Source organism: Cenococcum geophilum (assembly GCF_001692895.1).
Source record: "Cenococcum geophilum 1.58 unplaced genomic scaffold K441scaffold_48, whole genome shotgun sequence".
In the NCBI taxonomy this organism is placed as follows: Eukaryota; Fungi; Ascomycota; class Dothideomycetes; order Gloniales; family Gloniaceae; genus Cenococcum; species Cenococcum geophilum.
Window position 1 is genome coordinate 572,460 of NW_027137606.1, and position 19,382 is coordinate 591,841.

At 38.5% G+C, this 19,382-nt stretch overlaps 3 protein-coding genes across 3 annotated transcripts; 2 read left to right on the forward strand and 1 right to left on the reverse strand.

Moving 5' to 3' along the window:
• Window positions 1-2,740: 2,740 nt before the first annotated feature.
• K441DRAFT_244239 (uncharacterized protein) lies at window positions 2,741-3,067 on the forward strand. Its single transcript, XM_067640732.1, has one exon. It carries the CDS (start codon window positions 2,748-2,750, stop codon window positions 2,910-2,912), a length of 165 nt encoding a protein of 54 aa, XP_067499779.1. The 5' UTR covers window positions 2,741-2,747; the 3' UTR covers window positions 2,913-3,067.
• Window positions 2,933-3,672, forward strand: K441DRAFT_732583 (uncharacterized protein). Its single transcript, XM_067654247.1, has 2 exons — window positions 2,933-3,012; window positions 3,067-3,672. Exon 2 carries the CDS (start codon window positions 3,124-3,126, stop codon window positions 3,313-3,315), a length of 192 nt encoding a protein of 63 aa, XP_067499780.1. The 5' UTR covers window positions 2,933-3,012; window positions 3,067-3,123; the 3' UTR covers window positions 3,316-3,672.
• A 30-nt stretch (window positions 3,673-3,702) lies between these two features.
• Window positions 3,703-5,885, reverse strand: K441DRAFT_699216 (uncharacterized protein; the record flags this gene model as incomplete). The annotated part of the gene is made up of 3 exons (XM_067653138.1): window positions 3,703-4,765; window positions 4,828-5,785; window positions 5,843-5,885. 3 exons carry the CDS (start codon window positions 5,883-5,885, stop codon window positions 3,754-3,756), a joined length of 2,013 nt encoding a protein of 670 aa, XP_067499781.1. The 3' UTR covers window positions 3,703-3,753.
• Window positions 5,886-19,382: the final 13,497 nt, after the last annotated feature.

Here is a 19,382-nt window from a genome sequence, read left to right on the forward strand (position 1 = left end):
GCTTCGTAAACCCTTCCTAGCTTAAGAATATAAATTGTACCTCTTAATTAGTGGTCGTTATTCCGTTTGCCTATATTTCCGTAAGGTAAGGCTTAAACTATTTAAGTGCCCTTCCTAATAGGAATAGTCCTGCATAGGCTATTCAATCTATAAGTGTTGGTAGTTTTACCCCTTCCTGTGTAACTTTAAAGTGTATTTATATAAGAAACCCTTTAAGCTTTAATCTCTCCCCTAAATATCTCTTAATTAATAGTAACTTAATCTTTACTGCTCCTATCCTATTAACCCTTTCTTCTAGCGCCGCATTGTTTGTTATTAACTGGTTAACTATCTCTTATAGCTATCTAACCGTTATAGGTTGCTATAAGTCAGTGTCCGCTATACGAGTGTCACTTAACCTTGAAGTAGTTGCCGCCGTTAATGGCGTTATAGTAGCTGCTTTTAGTGGTATATTATTTAACTTTCTATACTTAATACCGTAACTAGGTAGTAATCATGTAATAAAACCTTATAGTAGGAACTACGATGGGCTCGTTATTAGGCTAAGTGTATAGGTAATACAAGGTAAAGTTAATAACGTAATAATAACTAGTGGAGTAGTTGTCTAATAAATTAACTCTAATTATATTCTGAGAATCACTACAAAGAAGGAACTATCTAGGTAGGGACTAAAAGTCCTTAAATATACAACCGTACTCCTATAAAATCCTTCTTATACGTAATATACGTGTGCTTTATCTACTCTGTTATGGATTATATAGATCCTATAGATCCTATAGATTATATTATGTGACCTTAGTTACCATTCCTCGTTATATAGCTCTATCGGCTCCATCCTGAATCGTGCTTAAATTAACTAACTAGCTTCTTCCGACTCTTTTCCAAGTAGTCGTAATATTGTACTTAAAGCGTCCGTAACATCCTTACTATTTACTCTTAAATATGCCTTNTACTAGCCTACTACCTAGCAGCCCCGCCCGCAGCGATATTAAATAATTAAATAGTAAACTTAGTGCCTTTATTAAATGGCTATAAAGCCGTTATCTAGCTTTTGCCTACGCCTTTACTAAAGCGGAGTTAATTTTAGTTAACAAGTACTATACCTTTAAGATACTTAAGTATGCGCTGCTTAATAACAATATAGGCTATATAAAGCTATATAGGATTGGCTTAATATACAGGCTTATTAATCGTATAGTAGATAACTTAGAGGACTTTAGAATAGATTGGTAACGTTATAGTGCTATAGCAGAGGCCTTACTTAACGTCTTAATTAGTAGGCGCTCTATATAATAATAGACCGTATCCTTCCCTTTATCTACTGCTTAATTCCTACCCGTAAGAAATAGCCTTTTACCCTTTTATTAAATCCTTATTACTCTACCGTATAGTTTAAAAAGTCGCTAAAGTTATTCTATAGTTTAGCTTTAAATTAATAAGTATGTAGCCACTACTTTAAGTTATAAAAAGAGGCCTTAATTGGATTAAAATTGGGTAAGTAAGGAGGAAGATATTTAAGTTTAACACCAGCAGCATTATAGAGGCGTTAAACTTCCTAGATTTAAGTAAGTAGCAGCGTTAGCGCGCCTATCCTTTATAGTTACTATATACCTTATTATAATGGATTAATATATTATCTATTACTAGAACTAAACAAGGCTATAGATAAGGCTACATATAAGTAAAAACCTCGTTCTTTATCTACTAAATAAATATTAACCCGTTAATAGAGCCTTAGTATATTAACCAACTAGGCATATAGCCCTGCTAGGTATACGCTAGTAGTAAGCTCTATCTTTTAGATCTCTTTAATTCTGACATTCCTTTAGTAGGCTTATTAATAGGTGCCTACCTATACTTCTTATTTATTATCTTTTTATTATAAGCTAATTTATTAATAAAAATAAACTAATTACGCCTATAGCTATAGGTTTAAACGATCTAGTTATCTCTTAGGCCTAGGTTGCGTTATTATATAATTATCCTTATAACCTTTCTACTTTATCTCCTTCGCTTTAATCTAGCCGATAGCGTACTCTGTGCCACTATTATATTATATTCATTATATAGAAACTAGAGCATCTCTTTAAAATAGGCGTCTGGGCTATATAAGAGGTATTTAAGGAGGCCCTAAGGTACGCGTTAATAAATTAATATTAATAATACCTAACGTTATACATCTAGAGCCTTATCTGTAAGTAGCAGCAGCCTACTACTCGCCTTAATCGGTGGATTAATCTGGCTAAATCTCCTTAAATTTACCCTCTAATATCAAAGAGTAGGTTAAAGAACGCGGGTCTTAACTTCTATATAGAAATCGTCGTTGCCAAGGTTAATTAGAGCTTGTACAATCGACTTCTGTTCAGTCAACCAGGCAGGTTTGCCCATGGCTTTAAATATAAGGTAATAATAAGGTAATGGGTAGTGGCATGCGCGAGTACAGAAAAAGGGTTCAAACAGGTGAGGATTCGGCAAATTTCTATTTTTGATCATGGTTTCTGGCATTTGATCGTCTTTTACCGAAGCGACTGTAATTTAGCCCACCACCAAAACTATTTACCTTACCTGTTATAACTACTTAATAATGCCTTTTAAATTATCTACTTGCGGATATATATATATATATCCGCTAATTTAATTCTATAGTCTAAGCTTGTTAAGGTAAAGGAGATCACTCTCATTTAGCAGCTGCAGCCAGTAGGCTAGGTATTAGCCGCACCCGCATTCTCAGCCTTTTTAAGCCGAAGATGAACTACAACACTTTCTATAACACAACCCCGCAGCTGTGTGGGTTCGTGATTGTGCTGCTGCATGTTTCTATTGAGCCTTACTACCCATCCATTCCCCAGCCACACCTGAGCATAAACTCCACCTGCTTGCCCTTAACGGCAGCGGCGTCTAAGGCCTGTTAACCCTTTAGATCCTAAGGTAGCTAATGGAGAAGGCCGACCCAGAATCGCCGCCGAAGCCTTGCGACTACTTTGATATATTTAGAGGCACTAGCACTAGCGGGTTAGTTAATGGTATTATTAACGTTATGGGATTTAGGGCTAATAAATAGCCCAGTCTTATAGCCGTCATGCTTGGTCGGCTTCGGATGACGGTTAATGAGTGCATTGACGCATGTATCGCTGTCGGACAGGATCTTCCAGAAGCAGACACCGTGTGACGATCAAGGGCCTGGTCCAAGGACGATTCGACTCGGATGAGCCGGAGCGCGCGATCAAAGACATTGTCTCCTTTTATCGGAATTCCTTCCCGATCTTAAAATGGATCCATCCTTGCCGCTTCTCAGAGCCGGGATGTAGCCTTTAAAATAAAAGGAGATACTAGAGACATTATAACGGTCGACTCGATGGGTGAAAAACTTGTAATGGACCTCCTTCATAAGAAGCTTCAGGGGAACTTTAATGAAGATGATGCGAAGGGACTCCTGTGCGCTCTCGACTACATGCCTCTTGCTATTACCCAAGCCGCAGGATTCATTAGCTAGAAAACTCCACACACAACTCTCTCCGAAGGTGCCGTGCAGCTTGTGGCTTGGTACCGTGTGTCCACCTCTGTGCTGAGATTGGCGAAATGTTTTTAGCATGCTGATTATCACTGAGAACGGAAAGAAAGCACATTGTCTCGTGACTCTTCCTATTTAGATGAGGCATAACGGTCTGTTGGACTTTGCCAAGAGGTCTACAAGGCCGTTTTCTCCACCGTGCCCGTTCGGCTGGCCGCTCTTTTCGACTGGCCATCTTTATGCTAAGGCGTTATGAAAGAGCGGTAAGGAGCACCACGAGTCTGGTCTAACAGCTCATACTCTGAAGACGAACGGTTCCTGTGCTCTAACGAAAGTTTGGTAAGGGAAAACTTCTGTCCCACGACAACAGTGCTGGGAGCATAATCCTCTCGTCCACTCCACGGCCCAATTCCGCGCCCCTCACACGCCATTCGTTGCAGTTGCAATCCATTGGTCTCGATCCATTCGAGTCGCTGGTGGAGTCCCTTGCCCCTCTTTAGCTGCACCCAGGACACGACAGTGGGAAGAGACATATTGGTGGAAATGATTATGCCCCCGGCCAAAAGAGTCAGTACGACTCCGAGGAAGCTGAAGGACGTGTAATTAGTGGTGAGTATCTTGACTTGGTCGCAAAGTCGAAGTGCTTCCGAGTCAGTAGGACGGACAACATGTTTGAGCGAGCTAATCCCAGGCCGGAACTCAACCACTGGTGGCGACGCGTATTCGACAACGCGTTGCTGCAGAAGCGCGAGCGAAGCGTTGAAGATGTTGCGAACCTCGCTCTGCCAATGGTTCCCTGGGAGCGGACTCGATGTAAAGCCTCCTCCTCCCCATAAGTAGTTGTTTGCGAGCAGTGGGTCTTTATTAAGAATCATGAGCGTTACGTAGAGTGACATGCCCTCTACAGCCTTCCACAGGAGCCGGAAAACAGCTCTTTGTGTTGCGCTCAGGTCGAAGTTTTGACTGGGATCTGGGGATAAGCTATAGAAACCGGTCAGGGGACTGCACTCGGCTTCACTGTTCGTACAGAATTGATAGCGCTCTATGCAACCTAGAAATGACAAATCTTTCGAAGCGGTAAAAAATTTCGATCTACTGCGAATGCTCGCTTCGAACCACGGGTCTTCCACCATGTTGGGGTATACTGCTCTGTTTTCTAGACCCATCAAGAAGATATCGGCCTGGCTAGCTAGCAATTCTGGTATGGGAGTGAACTGACTCGCTGATTCATTGGTAGGAAAGTACGACGCGTAACTATGAATCGGATGCTGGTCAGAGAAGAGTAGGCAATCAAAGTTTAGCTCGCGGAAACATACCTAATGTGATATTCCGACTGAGCTAGGTGAAGCGAGAAATTGCTTATGGTAAATGTGTACTCGGTGGAGGAGCGATTGGTTGCCGCATCTGATAGACGCGGGCCGAAGTAGTATGCCTTATAAGAGTTGTTTGGTATAACCCCCGCGGACGCCGGAGGCTGGAACCAACCCTGAGTATACTTTTCACCGAGCAAAGGAGCACATGAGAGCACTTTCCTTATAGAAATTCTGTCCTTCTCATGTACGTTAATTCCGAGATGACGATCTGAGTCTATATATCCTGAATCTATCGTAACGGCATCTGTGGCACAGACCCTTCCTGGGAATGGGCAAGGAGCTGCGGTAGTTGTTATCGAGTTGATGCTCGGTTTAACGTAAATGTTGCAAGTTGAACCATCGGTAGCGCCTAGCAAATCACCGTAGCATGAGCGCGCGTAATCGTAGCCTCTCCGAACACTCCAACGAGTCGTGACTAAAAATGCATCTGCAGTCTCTCTGGCTGCGTCATCAAAGCTGGGGGTTGTCCTGCCCGTAAGCGGCTCTTCGTCCATCCATCCGCAAGAAGCGCTTCGGGCCAAGACTTCGTTGTCGCTATTGGTAATGGCTTTTGACGAGAACAGTCCTGCAACACCAAACGCCGCCAAATGCATGGTTGCCAATAGCACAATAGGAAAGCAGCGGAGGAGCGCTGCGCATCTGTCCAGCCTCCGGCCCCAGCTCATCTCAAGCACGTTCATCACCATGCCGCCACTGCTAGAACGGGCCCGGAGCAAGACTTGGAGCTGGTGGTGGAGATCATCTTGGCCTTGAGATGTCGCTCGCGTTTGATGTAAAGCGAAACAAATGATGGCCCAGAAGTGACTGCCGGCGTAGCGCACATAGAGCGTCAAGAAGGAGACAAGAACGAAGCCCCATTCCTTACGGAGCGTGAGCGTCGCGCCAAGAGATTGGCCTTTGCCTGAAAGTTTGTGAGAAAGCTGGGAGGAGTTGCGATAGCATGTAGCATAATACTAACCTTCATTGATCCAGAGCCCACAATAAACAGTGCCATTCACCATTTCGACGAAAACCCCGAGAGATTTGAGGGAAAAGACGCCCAAAAATCGTGGTTGAGGAGGGAAATTAAAGAAATGAAGAGCTGAAATTCTCGGGAGAATGCATGGCTACTATTGTTGCCTTTGCAATTCTCGCTGCTGGCCGTATTCTCAGCTCTTGGGCTGAGCGCTTATTGCGGGCGCAAAGGCCGGCCTAGCGATGAGCCGAACAGAGTACGATACTGTAACTATTATGCAAAGGAGTCAGTGCCTCTCTCATTTAACTAATTAGCGTGAGATCCGTACCTATTGTAGGCACCGCCGTCAACTAGATTTAGGCTTTCGTTCTTTGATTTTACCTCCGTGCACGCGAACAGCCCGTGCACGCCTTTTTACCCGGCTGAGAAAGGCGCAAAACAAGTGGCCCGTGCGCGAACACCAAAAACATAAATATTGTTGTTATGCGACTCTTGTAAATAGATTAAACTTTATATATTAAATATTACCACTTATAGTATAAAAACAGGGCCTTAAATAATAAGTAGACTGCTAGAGGACTTATATAGCATAAGTAAATATTAAGGATCAACTATATATATAACTTATTCTATATATTTACAGCCATATTTGATGATAAGGACGATTTTTGGCGTTGCTCGCACGGGCCATAATTTTGAGGAACTCGACGGTGTAAGGGATAGGGGTGGAAAGTCGAATCTCGAAGCGGCGTGGGGAGGACGGATATTTTCTGGCTGAGAGCTTTAGATTATAGGAGCTTTACTTTACGATATATCTATATAAATAGCGATTTAAATCACCAAGAGCTCCTCTTCTATTAAAAACTGTATTTTCTCTTCTTTTATATAGAAGTCTCCGCCAGGGTGTGTACGGTTTAACCCCATCAAAATTGTTAAAATTAAATAGTATTACCACCAAAATAGCGAATATCGACGCTGCTTTTGCTGATTTAAGGCTTTAAGACAAGCCGAATATTTCTGTAATAGTAAAAAAGCATGGATGCGACCGTACGACCCTCTCTAAGCGCTTTTGTAACGTCACTAAGTCTAAGGAATCTACGAATGATTTAATGCGATTACTCGACCGCGTATAGTTAAAAGCGCTTATAAAATATATTAACGACCTTACCGAACGCGGGCTTCCTCTTATAACTGTAATGGTTTAAAATCTAGCAGCTAGAATTACAGGAGATTACTAGGCGGCGCGCTAGCTGGCTACTTATAAAGACCAGATACCTCTTACTAATTAATACTATATATAAGAAGGCAAATTCAGCGCTATATTACAGCCTTATATTTTAAACTACTTAGTAGGGAGATTATTAAATATAATATATAACTGGAGAATATGTATAATATAGATAAAAAGGGCTTTTTTATTGGCTTCCTTAAGAAAATAAGGAGAATCTTTTGTAAGAAGGCTTTTAATAGTGGTAGGGTTAGAAATATTAGTTAGGATAGAAATGGAAAGTAGATTACTATATTAGCAACTATCTACGCTTATAAAACTAGCCTCTTACTTAGTCTTATAGCAATATCTAAAGACTCCTAATTTGTTACGGGACGGGGTAGTGGCTACAAGACGTATATATTCGAGGAGTCTACAAGACGTTACGCGATCAATCGTAAGGGTCGAGGGCGTAAGGAGGTGATATACCTACGCGTAGCTGATATAAGCTATACGCGAGGTGTATGCGAGAGCACGGGGCTCTCCTATAGAGGCCCCTGCGGTGGGGTTCCGTAACACTNCCCCCCCTCCTATAGAGGCGGAGCTCCGGCGACGCTGTGGTTACTATATATATATAGAAGGGATACTTAGGGTATAGAAAAGAAGAAAGGGGGGTATTACTAAAGGCTTAAAACAACGTTATATAATAAGGCTTAGCATTTAAAAATCTAACTAATTAGACAACTTTAACCGCCGGTTAAAGTTCCTGGACATCTTAACAATATTTTGGTCACGTAATTATACTTTACCGCAATCTAACGGCAATCTAATGGTAATTTACCCCTATATAGTAATGTATAACGGTTTAACTCTATAAGGGCTTCTATAGAGAATTAGGTATAAAATCTCTGCTTAGGCCCGGTTTCTATAGGTTCGCGTAATAAAAGTTGCTAATTAGATCCTTTGCATTTTTAAAGTCTTCCTATAGTTGCTATTCTGGCTGATTTATATCGAATCCTGTGTATATAGCTCTATAGTAAAGCCGTTATCCTCTGCCTTTGCCAAAGTATTTAGAGTTAATAATTTGTTTAATGGTCCACTCCTTATAGTTCTTATCTTTATTCTTATCTCAGATTAGTACTAGTAGGGGTTTAGGCTGTATCTGCCCCGGTAAGGGGTTAGGCTAGTAAAGGTATAGTAGCTATGGGTAAAATATAGGCTATATCCCGTAGGTAGCTAGGGTAGGTAGGAGCTCTAGCTTATATACGGCTCCCCTATTAATAACTCGTTTAATTAGGTAGGGGCCGAGGTTCTTATAATTAAGTGACTTTATAGGCCTTTGTGTAGAGATATTGCGTATATCTAGCTATACCTAGTCGCTAATACGCATCTCCGGTGGTGGCGTTCTATAATAGTTGGCGAAGTAAGCCTGCTTTACTTAAGCCTAGGCCATTTCTCCCTTATAGTAGTTGAGTAGATTTTTTATACGGTCTGCATGCTGGTTGGCAAGTAGTATCTTAAGGCATTTTCTATATAGCAGTTTCTTATCAATAGGTTTTGGTGGTTCTATACTGGATTAGGGGTAATATCCCTTATTCGCGAAGAATGGGGTAAGTCCTATAGTAGTTAAGACGTAATTATTTGCTGCGAATTCACCTAATAGGAGGTGATTTACTTAGTTATCTTGACTATAGGCGACTACCTATTATAGGTACGCTTTTATGCTAGTATTAGCGTTTTCTGGTTACCCAGCAGTTTCGTAGTAGAAGGATATAGATATCTTAACGGAGATGCTAAGGCGTTAGAAGATTTGTCTCTATATATTAGAGCCGAACTATATGCCTTAGTCAGACGTAATTAAGTTAGGTAACCTATGTAATTGGTAGATTTCGCAAAGGAAGGCGTTAGTAACGTCGCTGACGGCTACGCCTTTGGTTGGGACGTAGTGGCGCTCTTTTATAAGTCGGTATATTATTATAAGGATGTTCTTATAGGTACGGCCATGTCGCTTATAGGGTAGTAGGTTAATAACGAAATCTATAGTAATATCTGCCTATCGTCATATAGGTACTAGTAGAGGGTGTAGTAGTCCTTAGTACTTTATATTAAAGGCCTTAGCGTGCTTATAACTGTAGCAGGCGCCTATAAAGCGTTTAACTAAGTCTATTATTTTAGGCCAGAAGTAGTATCGGCTAAGAAGCTTATAGGTTCCTTCTCTACCTAGGTAGCCGCTTAATCGGAGGTTATAGGCCATTTAGATTAGTTGCTGTTATAGATTTTCTAAGTTGGGGATAAATAGACGGCCTTTATAATAGAGCCTGTTTTCTTTTACTTTTAAGGCTACTATATTAATCTAGCCTAAGCTTTAGAGTTTAGTTAGCAGCGTATAGGCGCTAGCGGTCTTTATAGTAATAAGTTAATATAGTAATAGGTTAATAGAGGTATTATATGCCGTAGTGATAAGCTTATTAATTTTGGGAGGTAATTTTAGTTCTATAGTATAGAGCTGAGGTATAGTTGGCTTTATTGTAGGTAGTATACCTAGGGCCAAATTCCGTGCTTTTAGGATCGTCTATTGTTAGAACTAGTTATAGGGGTTATCTTTAGACTAAGGAAGGTCTTATAAGCGGCGTGTTAGGCTATTAGGCTTAGTACCTTATACTCCTAGCCTATATNNNATTTTAAAGTTAAAACTAGANAGGAACTCGTTCTAGCNTNCTTNGCGTNNGTTTAGCTATTTTATAGTTATAAAGTACTTAAGGTTGCGATAATCCGTAAGGACTTTAGTTAGCTAGTTAGGTTCTGCTAAGGAGAGTTCCGGTTAGAATTCCTTAAACGCTTATATAATTATAAGAAGTTCCTTATTATAGATCTTGTAGTTATATTCTTATAGTATAAGCTTAGATGAATAAAATGTGACTAGGTAGAGGAGACCGTTATTACCTATTTAGGAGAGGACGCCTGCGTTAACGTAGTCTAAGGAGTTAATCTTAAGATAGAGTTGTTGTCCTAGTATAAAGTAAGCTAGGATAGGTGCTTTAGTAAAAGTATCTTTAAGGTCTTAAAACGCCTTCTCGTATTTAGGCGTCTAGATAAAACATAGATATATTTTTCTTCCTTTTACGGAAAGGCCCTTTATTTATATTATTGCTGTAAGTAGTGCTATAATACCCAAGAAGTTATATATAAATTTTTAATAGAAGTTAGTAAAACTAAGAAAAGCTTATATGTCTTTAATATAGTTAGGGGTTTGCTATTTAGTAATTATATATACCTTCTCAGGGTCTATATAGACACCCTTAATAGTAACAATTAGTCTAAGGTATTTTACTTCTATAACTAAGAATTCGCACTTCTTTAAATTAATATAAAGTCCTACGTCCCTAAGGCGCTATAGGACCTTTTAAACGTACTTAGTATACTTAAAAGGGTTATTACTATAAATAAGTATATTATCTAGGTACGCAGAGCAGAAGTCGTTAAGGTAGTCCTATAAGGCGTTATTAATATAGCTTTAAAAGCTGCCTAGGCCATTATATACGCTAAAGGGCATAATAGTATATTTAAATTAGTTAAAGCGTAATACGAATGTGGTTTTTTATTCGTCACCTTCTTGTATTTAGAGGCGGTTAAAGGCGGCAATAATATTAAGCTTGGTATAGATTTTAGCTTAGCTAAGCCGCTTAAGAGTTTTACGTATAAGCGGTACGGGGTATTAGTTCTTAATTGTAATAGCGTTAAATCCTCTATAGCTAACATAAAATTAAATACCTCCTTTTAGCTTCTTAGTAAGGAGGATAGGGGCGGCTACTAGGGATATACTAGGGCAAATAAACCCTTTATTAAGGTATTTATTGATATACTTTTTAATAACTAGAAGTTCGTCTTTTAATATTAAGTAGGGTCTTTTATAGGGTGGCGTTTTTCCTTATTTAATATTAATGGTATAGTTATTAGGTTAATGTAGGGGGAGTATATCTATGCTCTTTTATAAGTATACGTTAATAAAGTTATAATACCTCTTAGGGAGGAGCTTGCGGAGTTCCTTATTAGTAAGTCCTTTTTTAAGCTTTATAAACTTCTTAAAGTCTAAAGGTAAAAGTCCGTAGAGTTCTATAGGGGCATCATTTTTTAAAAGGTTAACTATATCTATCCTATTACTGTAGAGGACGTAGTTTTATTCTTTATTAAGCTTATATAGTTATAATTAGGAGGCTGCGGTAATGGTCTAGCCTTTCCTATATACTATACGGTAGAAGGCCGCGGCACTTATATAGTAGCAGTTAGTCGTAGGTAGGATAATAAGGGGTTCCTTAGGTTAGTATCCTAGGGAGTAGATAGAGACGGCTAGGCCATATCCTAGGCAGGTCTCTCTATAGTATTTAGAGTTAAAGGTTACTTCTCTCTTTTTTTAGTTAATAGTAGGGTTGTGTTATTTAAGCTAGTTTATTTTAAGGATAATAGGGTAGTTAGTAAGTAGTGTAATATAGGCCTAGAGTTTTTCCTGGTGCCTATTTATATTTAGGTAGAGTTATACTATATAGGTAATCTTCTGTGCGGTATAACTACCGTCGGCGAGTTATAGGGCGTAGGCTTTAGTAAGGGGTAAGGTAGGTAGGTTATAAGTGCATATAAATTAGGTATCTATAAATTTATTAGTAGCTCTATAATTAATTATAGAACGGCTTTTATATTATTTTTTAGCAGTAGTTCCTATTATAGGTAAAACTATTTATTTCCGTCTATTTATCTTTATTAAGTTATCTATTAAGTAGGCCGATATATAGATCCCCTTATTATTAGGGCGTCCTAATCTACGACTTAGGGCTAGGACTTAGCGTTTTCCGTTTCCGTATCTAACTCTACCGCTATTACTACGTCTTTATCTTATACAGTAGTGGCATATAGCGACGTATTTAGTATTTAAGGTACTAGGTTAGGTATTAGGCGGCGGCTACTAAACCTAGCTATTAGGTAGTTTGGGCTATAGCTATAACAGCCTTCTTAATAATATCTATAGCAACGCTTTAGCTTCTAAAGTAGCTTATATTCTCTATTTAGTAGCTTTTACGGGAAGGTTAGTATAGAAAGGTTAATATTAGGACCAGTAGTGTTACTTGGGGTAGTAGGTGTTAGTAGTTTAGTAGGTCCGGAGGGCTTCTATAAGGAGGTCTTCGGATAGGGGTTTATAGTAGCGATCTAATTTAGTCGTCGTTTAATCTTCTATATAGCTGCTACTATATTATAAACATCATTATAGTTATAGCTAGCGGCTGCGTAACTAAGGCAATAAGTGACTTTTTTAAGGAGATCTTCTTAGTCTTTAGTATCGTCTTAGGTGAGGGCTCTGGTATATTTCTGGAATTTAATATAGAACTTATTAAATAATTTGGTAGGGCTTATCTTTAAGGCACGTAGTTTAGCTCGGTTAGTAGCTAGTAGGTTGTAATTATAGTATATTAGGTTGAGATTATTAAGGACTTCTTAGTGGGACTGCCACTTTTAGGGGCCATTAGTCTCCTATTAGGCGAAGAGTCTATTAAATAGTATACCCTTTATTCGCCTAATAATATAGCTAATCTTAATATCTTCCGTAGGAAAAAGGCAGGCGCTCTAAGTTAGTTTCTTATGGATTTATATCTTCTAGTAGCTATATTCTTTGCGATCTCCTTAAAAAACTAGAGGATTAAGGTAACGTGTATTAAACCCTATAGTGGCAGCTTAGGTTTAGTTGTTATAGCTTTCGTTATTGCTTTAGTAGGGGTTCCCGTTAGGTAAGGCTGCTTAGCGCTAACCCTTTGTTAAGCGTTAAGTAGGTAAAGTTGCTAAGGGCGTAGAGACTTAAGTGGCGTTATATACAGTAAAGAGGTATCTAGCGTTATTACGAATATACTTATTAAGCTAAGATTATAGGTATTTAATTATGCCTTCTCTTTTAGTAACTATAGCAATAAGTGCGATTTTAGCCTTCTTTAACTGTTAGACATCGCGTTTAGACACGTAGAGGTTGTCTTCGGTTTCTTAACACGTGTTATCGGCGAGCGCCTCGCGAGCTTATAGGTCTTAGATAATATCGCGATCTTAGGTAATACGCATCTTAGCTTATATAAGCTTTAGGTAGTAGTTTTATAGAAGGTGGTAGTATTTATCGGGTTCTTATGCTACTATTTTTGCAAACGTCTTGGCGTCTTATATTTCAATTTTAATAGGTAGTAGCCCTTTCGCTTGCTTATCTATAGTTATATAGTTAATAAAAGATAAGACATTATTGGTATCTATCTCCTTAGGGGTTAAGGCTAGGGCTGATAAATTAAATTCTCCTAGGATTAATTGGCGTTGTAGGTTAAGTATAGGTATTGGATTATTCTTTAGGTTTAATATAGTAGCTAGTAAGAAATATTATCTTACTATTATAGGTTCCTTAGAAGTATAAAGTAAGGTAACTTATAGGCACGCTGCTTTTAGTAGCGCCTATAGTATTATAGAGACGTAGAATTGGTTATAGGCTGGGTGTCGGTAGTAAAAAGGCGTAACGTAATGTTACGGGACGGGGCAGTGGCTATAAGACGTATATATTCGAGGAGTCTATAAGACGTTGCGCGATCGATCGTAAGGGTTAAGGGCGTAAGGAGGNGATATACCTACGCGTAGCTGACATAAGCTGTACGCGAGGTGTACGCGAGAGCACGGGGCTCTCCTATGGAGGCCCCTGCGGTGGGGTTCCGTGACATAATTATAGGATTTTGACCCTAATAAATAGAGCTGCTTCTTTTTATCGCTAATAGGCTAGACGAATAACGATTTGGGCTTTACGTGGCTTACTATACTATTTAATTATAAAGTAAAGGTAAAGGCGCGCTAAGGAAGATATTGGAGGCTCCTTATTATTAATAGCTACGGCTTTTATATTAATATGAGGTTTATTTAACTACTGCCACCTTTATAGGATATTATTGGCTATTTACCTACCTTATTTAACGTATAGATTATAACTTCTTAATACATCTCCCTTCTTACCGCTTATTAGTAATCTTTTTAGACTGGAGCTAATATAGAGCTTTAGGATAGACTAAGGCTTGCTTTAAAGTAAATTTAAGTGATTTAATTGGTGGATGGAGTAGATCTTAGGTAGTAAAGCTCTTAAAGCTTTAAACTCTATACTTAATTAAAAGGGAGGAAAGAATATTATTTTATTAGTTTGTAGGATTAGCTAATTAAGGGTATTTATAATAACTTAGCGTTCTTAATAGCTAGTATTAGCTACTAAATCTAGAACTTCTAGTTATAACTTAGCGCTTACCGCCGCTATTATCCTCGCTACTTATTAGGTGAAACCTAAGTAAATAGTTATATAGCCGTAAGGTATAGGCGACCCTAGAGTAACCTAGGGGTAACTCGCCCGTAAGGTACGTGCTCTATATATATTTAAGGAAATCCCTTTCTACCTCGTATATAGACTCCTTTTTTTTAAGGATTTGTCTCTGTTTATATAATATACCCTATTGTTCTATTATTAGACTCCCTATTTATATTTTTACCTTATATTTAAATTCTTACTAACCCCCTTAGGAGGATAGCCAGTTTAATTTTTTTATAATACCTTTAAAAAGAAAACTAACGCCTATACCTAATAGTAATACGCTAGTAATATAACCGCAGAACGCCTTAGGATCTAGTGTAGATAAAACTACTAAAAGTATACTAGTAGTATCTAAGCCACCTTCTAAACCTTAAAATGATTAGATATCTATAAATGCTAAAGATTAGTTTAACTTATATACCTAGGCTTAATAGGAGCTTAGTAAGGTTACTAATGTTTTACCTAATACCGCTGATATAAAGGAGCTAGATAAGCTANNTAAGAAAATAGCTAACTTANNGAGCATTATTAATTTAATAAAGCCCTCTTATTGCCTCTTTAGTAAAGAGTATAAGTTATATAGCGAATATATACGCCAAATAAATCTTAACGCCCTAGTTAAGAAGTTACTACCTAATATTAGCGGTACTACTTAATAGTATTTTAACTGGTAGATTGCCGCAGTTAAGAACCAATTTAAGGTTAATAACGCTGACTATAACTGTAAGCGACGTACGCGCTGGGCCATTGAAGGTCTTATAAAAGAGAAGATAATCGCCTAACTAGTTTATTGCCAGTTAAGTACTAAGGATAAGGGACCTTTACTATGGGATAAGTTTAAGACTATAGTCTAAGACTAGATTAGGAACCCTATAATGAGACGCTTTAATAACGCTATAATGTACTATATGGCTATTATAAAGGAGAACTAGAGGTTTAATGTCTTCCTAGCCCGTATATATCCCATGCGCTGTCAATATAGGCGCTATAGTAAGCGAACCAACCAAATCGTCTAAAATTTTGATGTTCTGGTGTTTGCGCACGGACTATAAATTGTGGTAGCGCCTTGACGGCGCATGGGATAGCTTAGAGGACCTCTTTTTATATACCCCTTTTATTAATCCTAAATAATAGGTAGACTTTTGGTTTTTATATCTTTTAGCCTACCTATAAGTAGAGCTCTTCCGCTAGAACTTTACCTAATAGGTAAGAACTGCTGAAGACCTTTTTAATAAAATCTGCTGTATAGAGTAATTGCTTAATACTATAAAGCTCGCGGAAGATCGCGTAAGTAGTAGCGGTAAATTATTATATATAAAGCGCGGTCGTAGTATAGGCTTTATAGAGTTAGGCTTAGGGGACCCCCCAGACGCTAGTACTACGTAGGCGAGTTAAAAGACCGTAGGCGGCCACCGTAAGGAATACTAAAAGTAGGTTAATAAAGAGAAGTCGGCTTAGTCTTTGGAAAACCTAAAGCCCTAGTAGCGTATTTCTCTTAACTATAACCAGGGCCTAATATAAAGGAAGAGAAGAAACGCATTATAGTATATATTATAATAGATACGCCCTAAGGTAAAGTTTGCCTATATACTTTATATAATAATAGATACCAAATTAACCTTATTAATTAAGACGTTGTCTATAAGTTTAACCTACCTATACGCTACGCGCTATATTTATATAAACCTATTATACGTTTTTATAATAGCAACTAAATAATAATCTGGGACGCTTATAATTTAATAGTTACCACTAGTGACTTTTAGGGTACCCTTTATACTATTAGCCCGCAGGCCTTTTAAGGCGGCTTATTTAATAGTTATAATATAGTTTTTAGATAGGATTAGCTTATAGAAGTAGATCTATTAATTAGCTTCCGTTCTGGATAGTTTATCTAGAGTACTTTAAACCCTAGATACCTCTAGATAGTTACCCTTAACGCTTTCCTAGTAGATATTAAAGCTAGTGAAATAGTCTATTTGCTATAGCTAGAAGACTTTTTTTTTATGCCGATTATAAATATAATAGAGGACCTATTATTACTAGCAGCGAGTACTTATGCAGACCCTCTGGATATAGAGATACTGGTTATAAATATAGTAGAGGACCTGCTGTCACTGGTAGTAAGTACCTATAGAGACCCTTTAGTGCTAGCGTAGATTACCTATATATAAGGGGGAGGTAATCAAAACCCTAAAACTATTAAGTATACTATAGCAGAGCTATATATACTCTTAGTGTGAGTATACCTATAAAATATATGTTAGCTGCACCCTTTTCTTTACTAGCTCCCGGAAGCATACTACTATATAATAGTTGCTAAAAATTGGAGCTCTTGCTGCACCTGGCCTAAAAAGACTAAAACTAACCAAAAGAACCCTAAAAAACACCTAGAGAATCCCCCTGAGATGCATGCATCGCAGGGGAGGCACACGTTAAATGACGGTGGTTCGCACTCGCGCGCGTCCACTAGATCCACGCCTAGTAATGGCCCTCTATAATAAGAACGGGCGAATACTATACCATAAAGCGGAAAGACCTCTATTAAGAAGGTATCTAATAAAATATAAAGCCTATTAAACGCGTCTAGTATCCGTAGTTGCGGGGGAGTAACCGTTAGCTATAACGAACTAATGCAGCTAGTAGAATGGCTCCGCTAGCCCAGCGAACCTTAGGCGCCCCTTTAGTAAACCCTTAATTAAATCCTCTAACGGCTAAGTAAAATTAAAAATAAATAAAACCCTTTCTTACTGGCGAACCGCACCTAGGCCGCCGTAGCTGTGTATTTATAGTATAGGGAACCTACCCCCCTAAAGATAATATTTAGGTATATAATTATAATATAACTAAATATAGAAAAAGTAGAGGGGCTTAGGGGATAATTAGAAATAGAAGTCCTTACGGAGATTTATAAAGAGGTTTACAACGCTGTTATAGTCTAATACCTTAGGAGCAGAGATATTAGAGTTACCCTAAGGGACTAATAGGTAAAGGAACGAGCCGTTAGGGTAGAGGACAGGCTAGGAGAACGTATTGGCATAAAAGTGCTCTATAAAGATTACCTAGTTAAAGTCCTAGTGGTTCCCTTAAGCCTTAGGGTAGAAAAGGGACGCTAGGCGGACAATATAGCAACTATATATAAGATAGTAAAATAAACGGAACGCCTTATACTAGGACTTAAGATTACCCAAATCTAATAGCTTTAATAGGAAAATATAAATTAAGTATATAATAAGAATAATAAAAGAATATAAGGGTCGCTAAAGACTCGCTAGGGAAACGCTAGTCGAACGTATGGCTCCCTTATTGTTAGCATATATATACTAGGAATATAAAAACTCCTTATTTAAAAAGGTATTATTATAAATGGCCTTATATACGACGCAAGGCTTTATAACTACAGACTCCGCCTAAAATAATGCTATCGCTGCGTATAATAGGGGCATACCTAATTTATATGCGTAGTATAGGTATGCTACGGCTATTGTGTAGGCCCCTATAATATAAGACACTGCTTAAATTAAGACTAAATAAAATGCGTAAACTGCTACTAAAGCATATATAAGGCGTGGGAGAGAGAAGACTGCATTAAATATAGGAGATGGAAGGTAAGGGCTTAATAGCTGCGGGAATAACTGCACGCTAGGTTATATAAATGGAAACAATAGGCGATAAGCTAGGGGGGCGTAGGTACCTTTCTAGCGTTTCCTACCTTTAATACTAGGGGGCTAGGCTAGCTATCCTAAGCCTTAACGGGCTAGAAGCGATGCCGCGTGATATTACTAGACTATATAGGGATATAAGGGTTATAGGGGATATAAGGGAGAGGACGCCCTATAGGAAGACCCTTATAGATAGCTATAGTAAGCTTAAGACCGGGACAATTAAGAATTAGACTTAATGTAGTAAATATAACATTTATAGCTAACTCCTAAAGGGTATATAGCCAACTAGTAAGAATAGGGGAAGAACTGGAGATAATAATAGATTTAGATATAGAAGCGTTAGTAGGAATACAAGATACGGGAATGGAAAGCTCTATATAAAATGAGTAGTAACTAGGGTGCAGACATAAAAGATAGAAGTTTTAAATATTTTAGAGAAAGTAGAAATAGAAGAAGTAAGGAATAATAAAGAGGCGAAGGACCCTTACCAGGGGTCCGCTACCTATCTATTATATAGTATAACTGTAGCAACACAAACTACCGTCTTGTAAGGCCCTTACTAGATAGTCTAGACCTAGAGAAATACTATATCCTTACTATATAAGAGCTGTACTACAATACCTATATATAATTAATATACTACCCCCAAGGATTCTAGCTCCTATATAAACTAAAAGCAGCCATACGCGTATGCTTTATAATTAGTAAAACTATTAGCCTATCCTTATAGTTAAAGTAGGCAGTTAATCTAGATATTGTAGTTATAACAATCTAGATATAGTAGTTCTTTAATTAACGTCTGATACGGATCCTATCTTAGCCTACGCAGACTACTCCGTCACAGGGGGGAAAACTTATAATTTACATGAAGAAAACCCTGCAGTTAGGGGAGGAAAAACCCTATAAGCAGCCTCAGTAGGATAAAAAACCCCAATTTNCNATGTTTGCANATAGCAGCGGCCCTACGGGCCTACTGCACGTCCTCCTCCTTAGATGTTTTAAACTCCTTAGGAACCACTGCTTCCTTCTCTAGCTTATTAAAGCTAGGGTTTACTACATCCCAGCTAGGCCTTGCTAATTAATTGCTGTGTCTTATTGTCTCTTTATATCCTATATCTTGCCCATCCCCTATACGCTATCTCTTATATAGACCACTGTTATATACGCCTTGCCTCCCCCCCCCTAGAGCCATTAAAGGCGTAAGGGGGATTCATCCGTTCTAACCACTGTAATACTGATAAGCGAGCGGGATATTGTGTTATTTGGGTATCTTTTGTGCCTAGGCCCCAGCTAAGCCCTCTCTAAGGGTTA

Bases quoted from the DNA above. Each gene is read 5' to 3' on its own strand.
- K441DRAFT_244239 (XM_067640732.1), top strand. From the start codon at position 2,748: ATGAACTACAACACTTTCTATAACACAACCCCGCAGCTGTGTGGGTTC.
- K441DRAFT_732583 (XM_067654247.1), top strand. From the start codon at position 3,124: ATGTATCGCTGTCGGACAGGATCTTCCAGAAGCAGACACCGTGTGACG.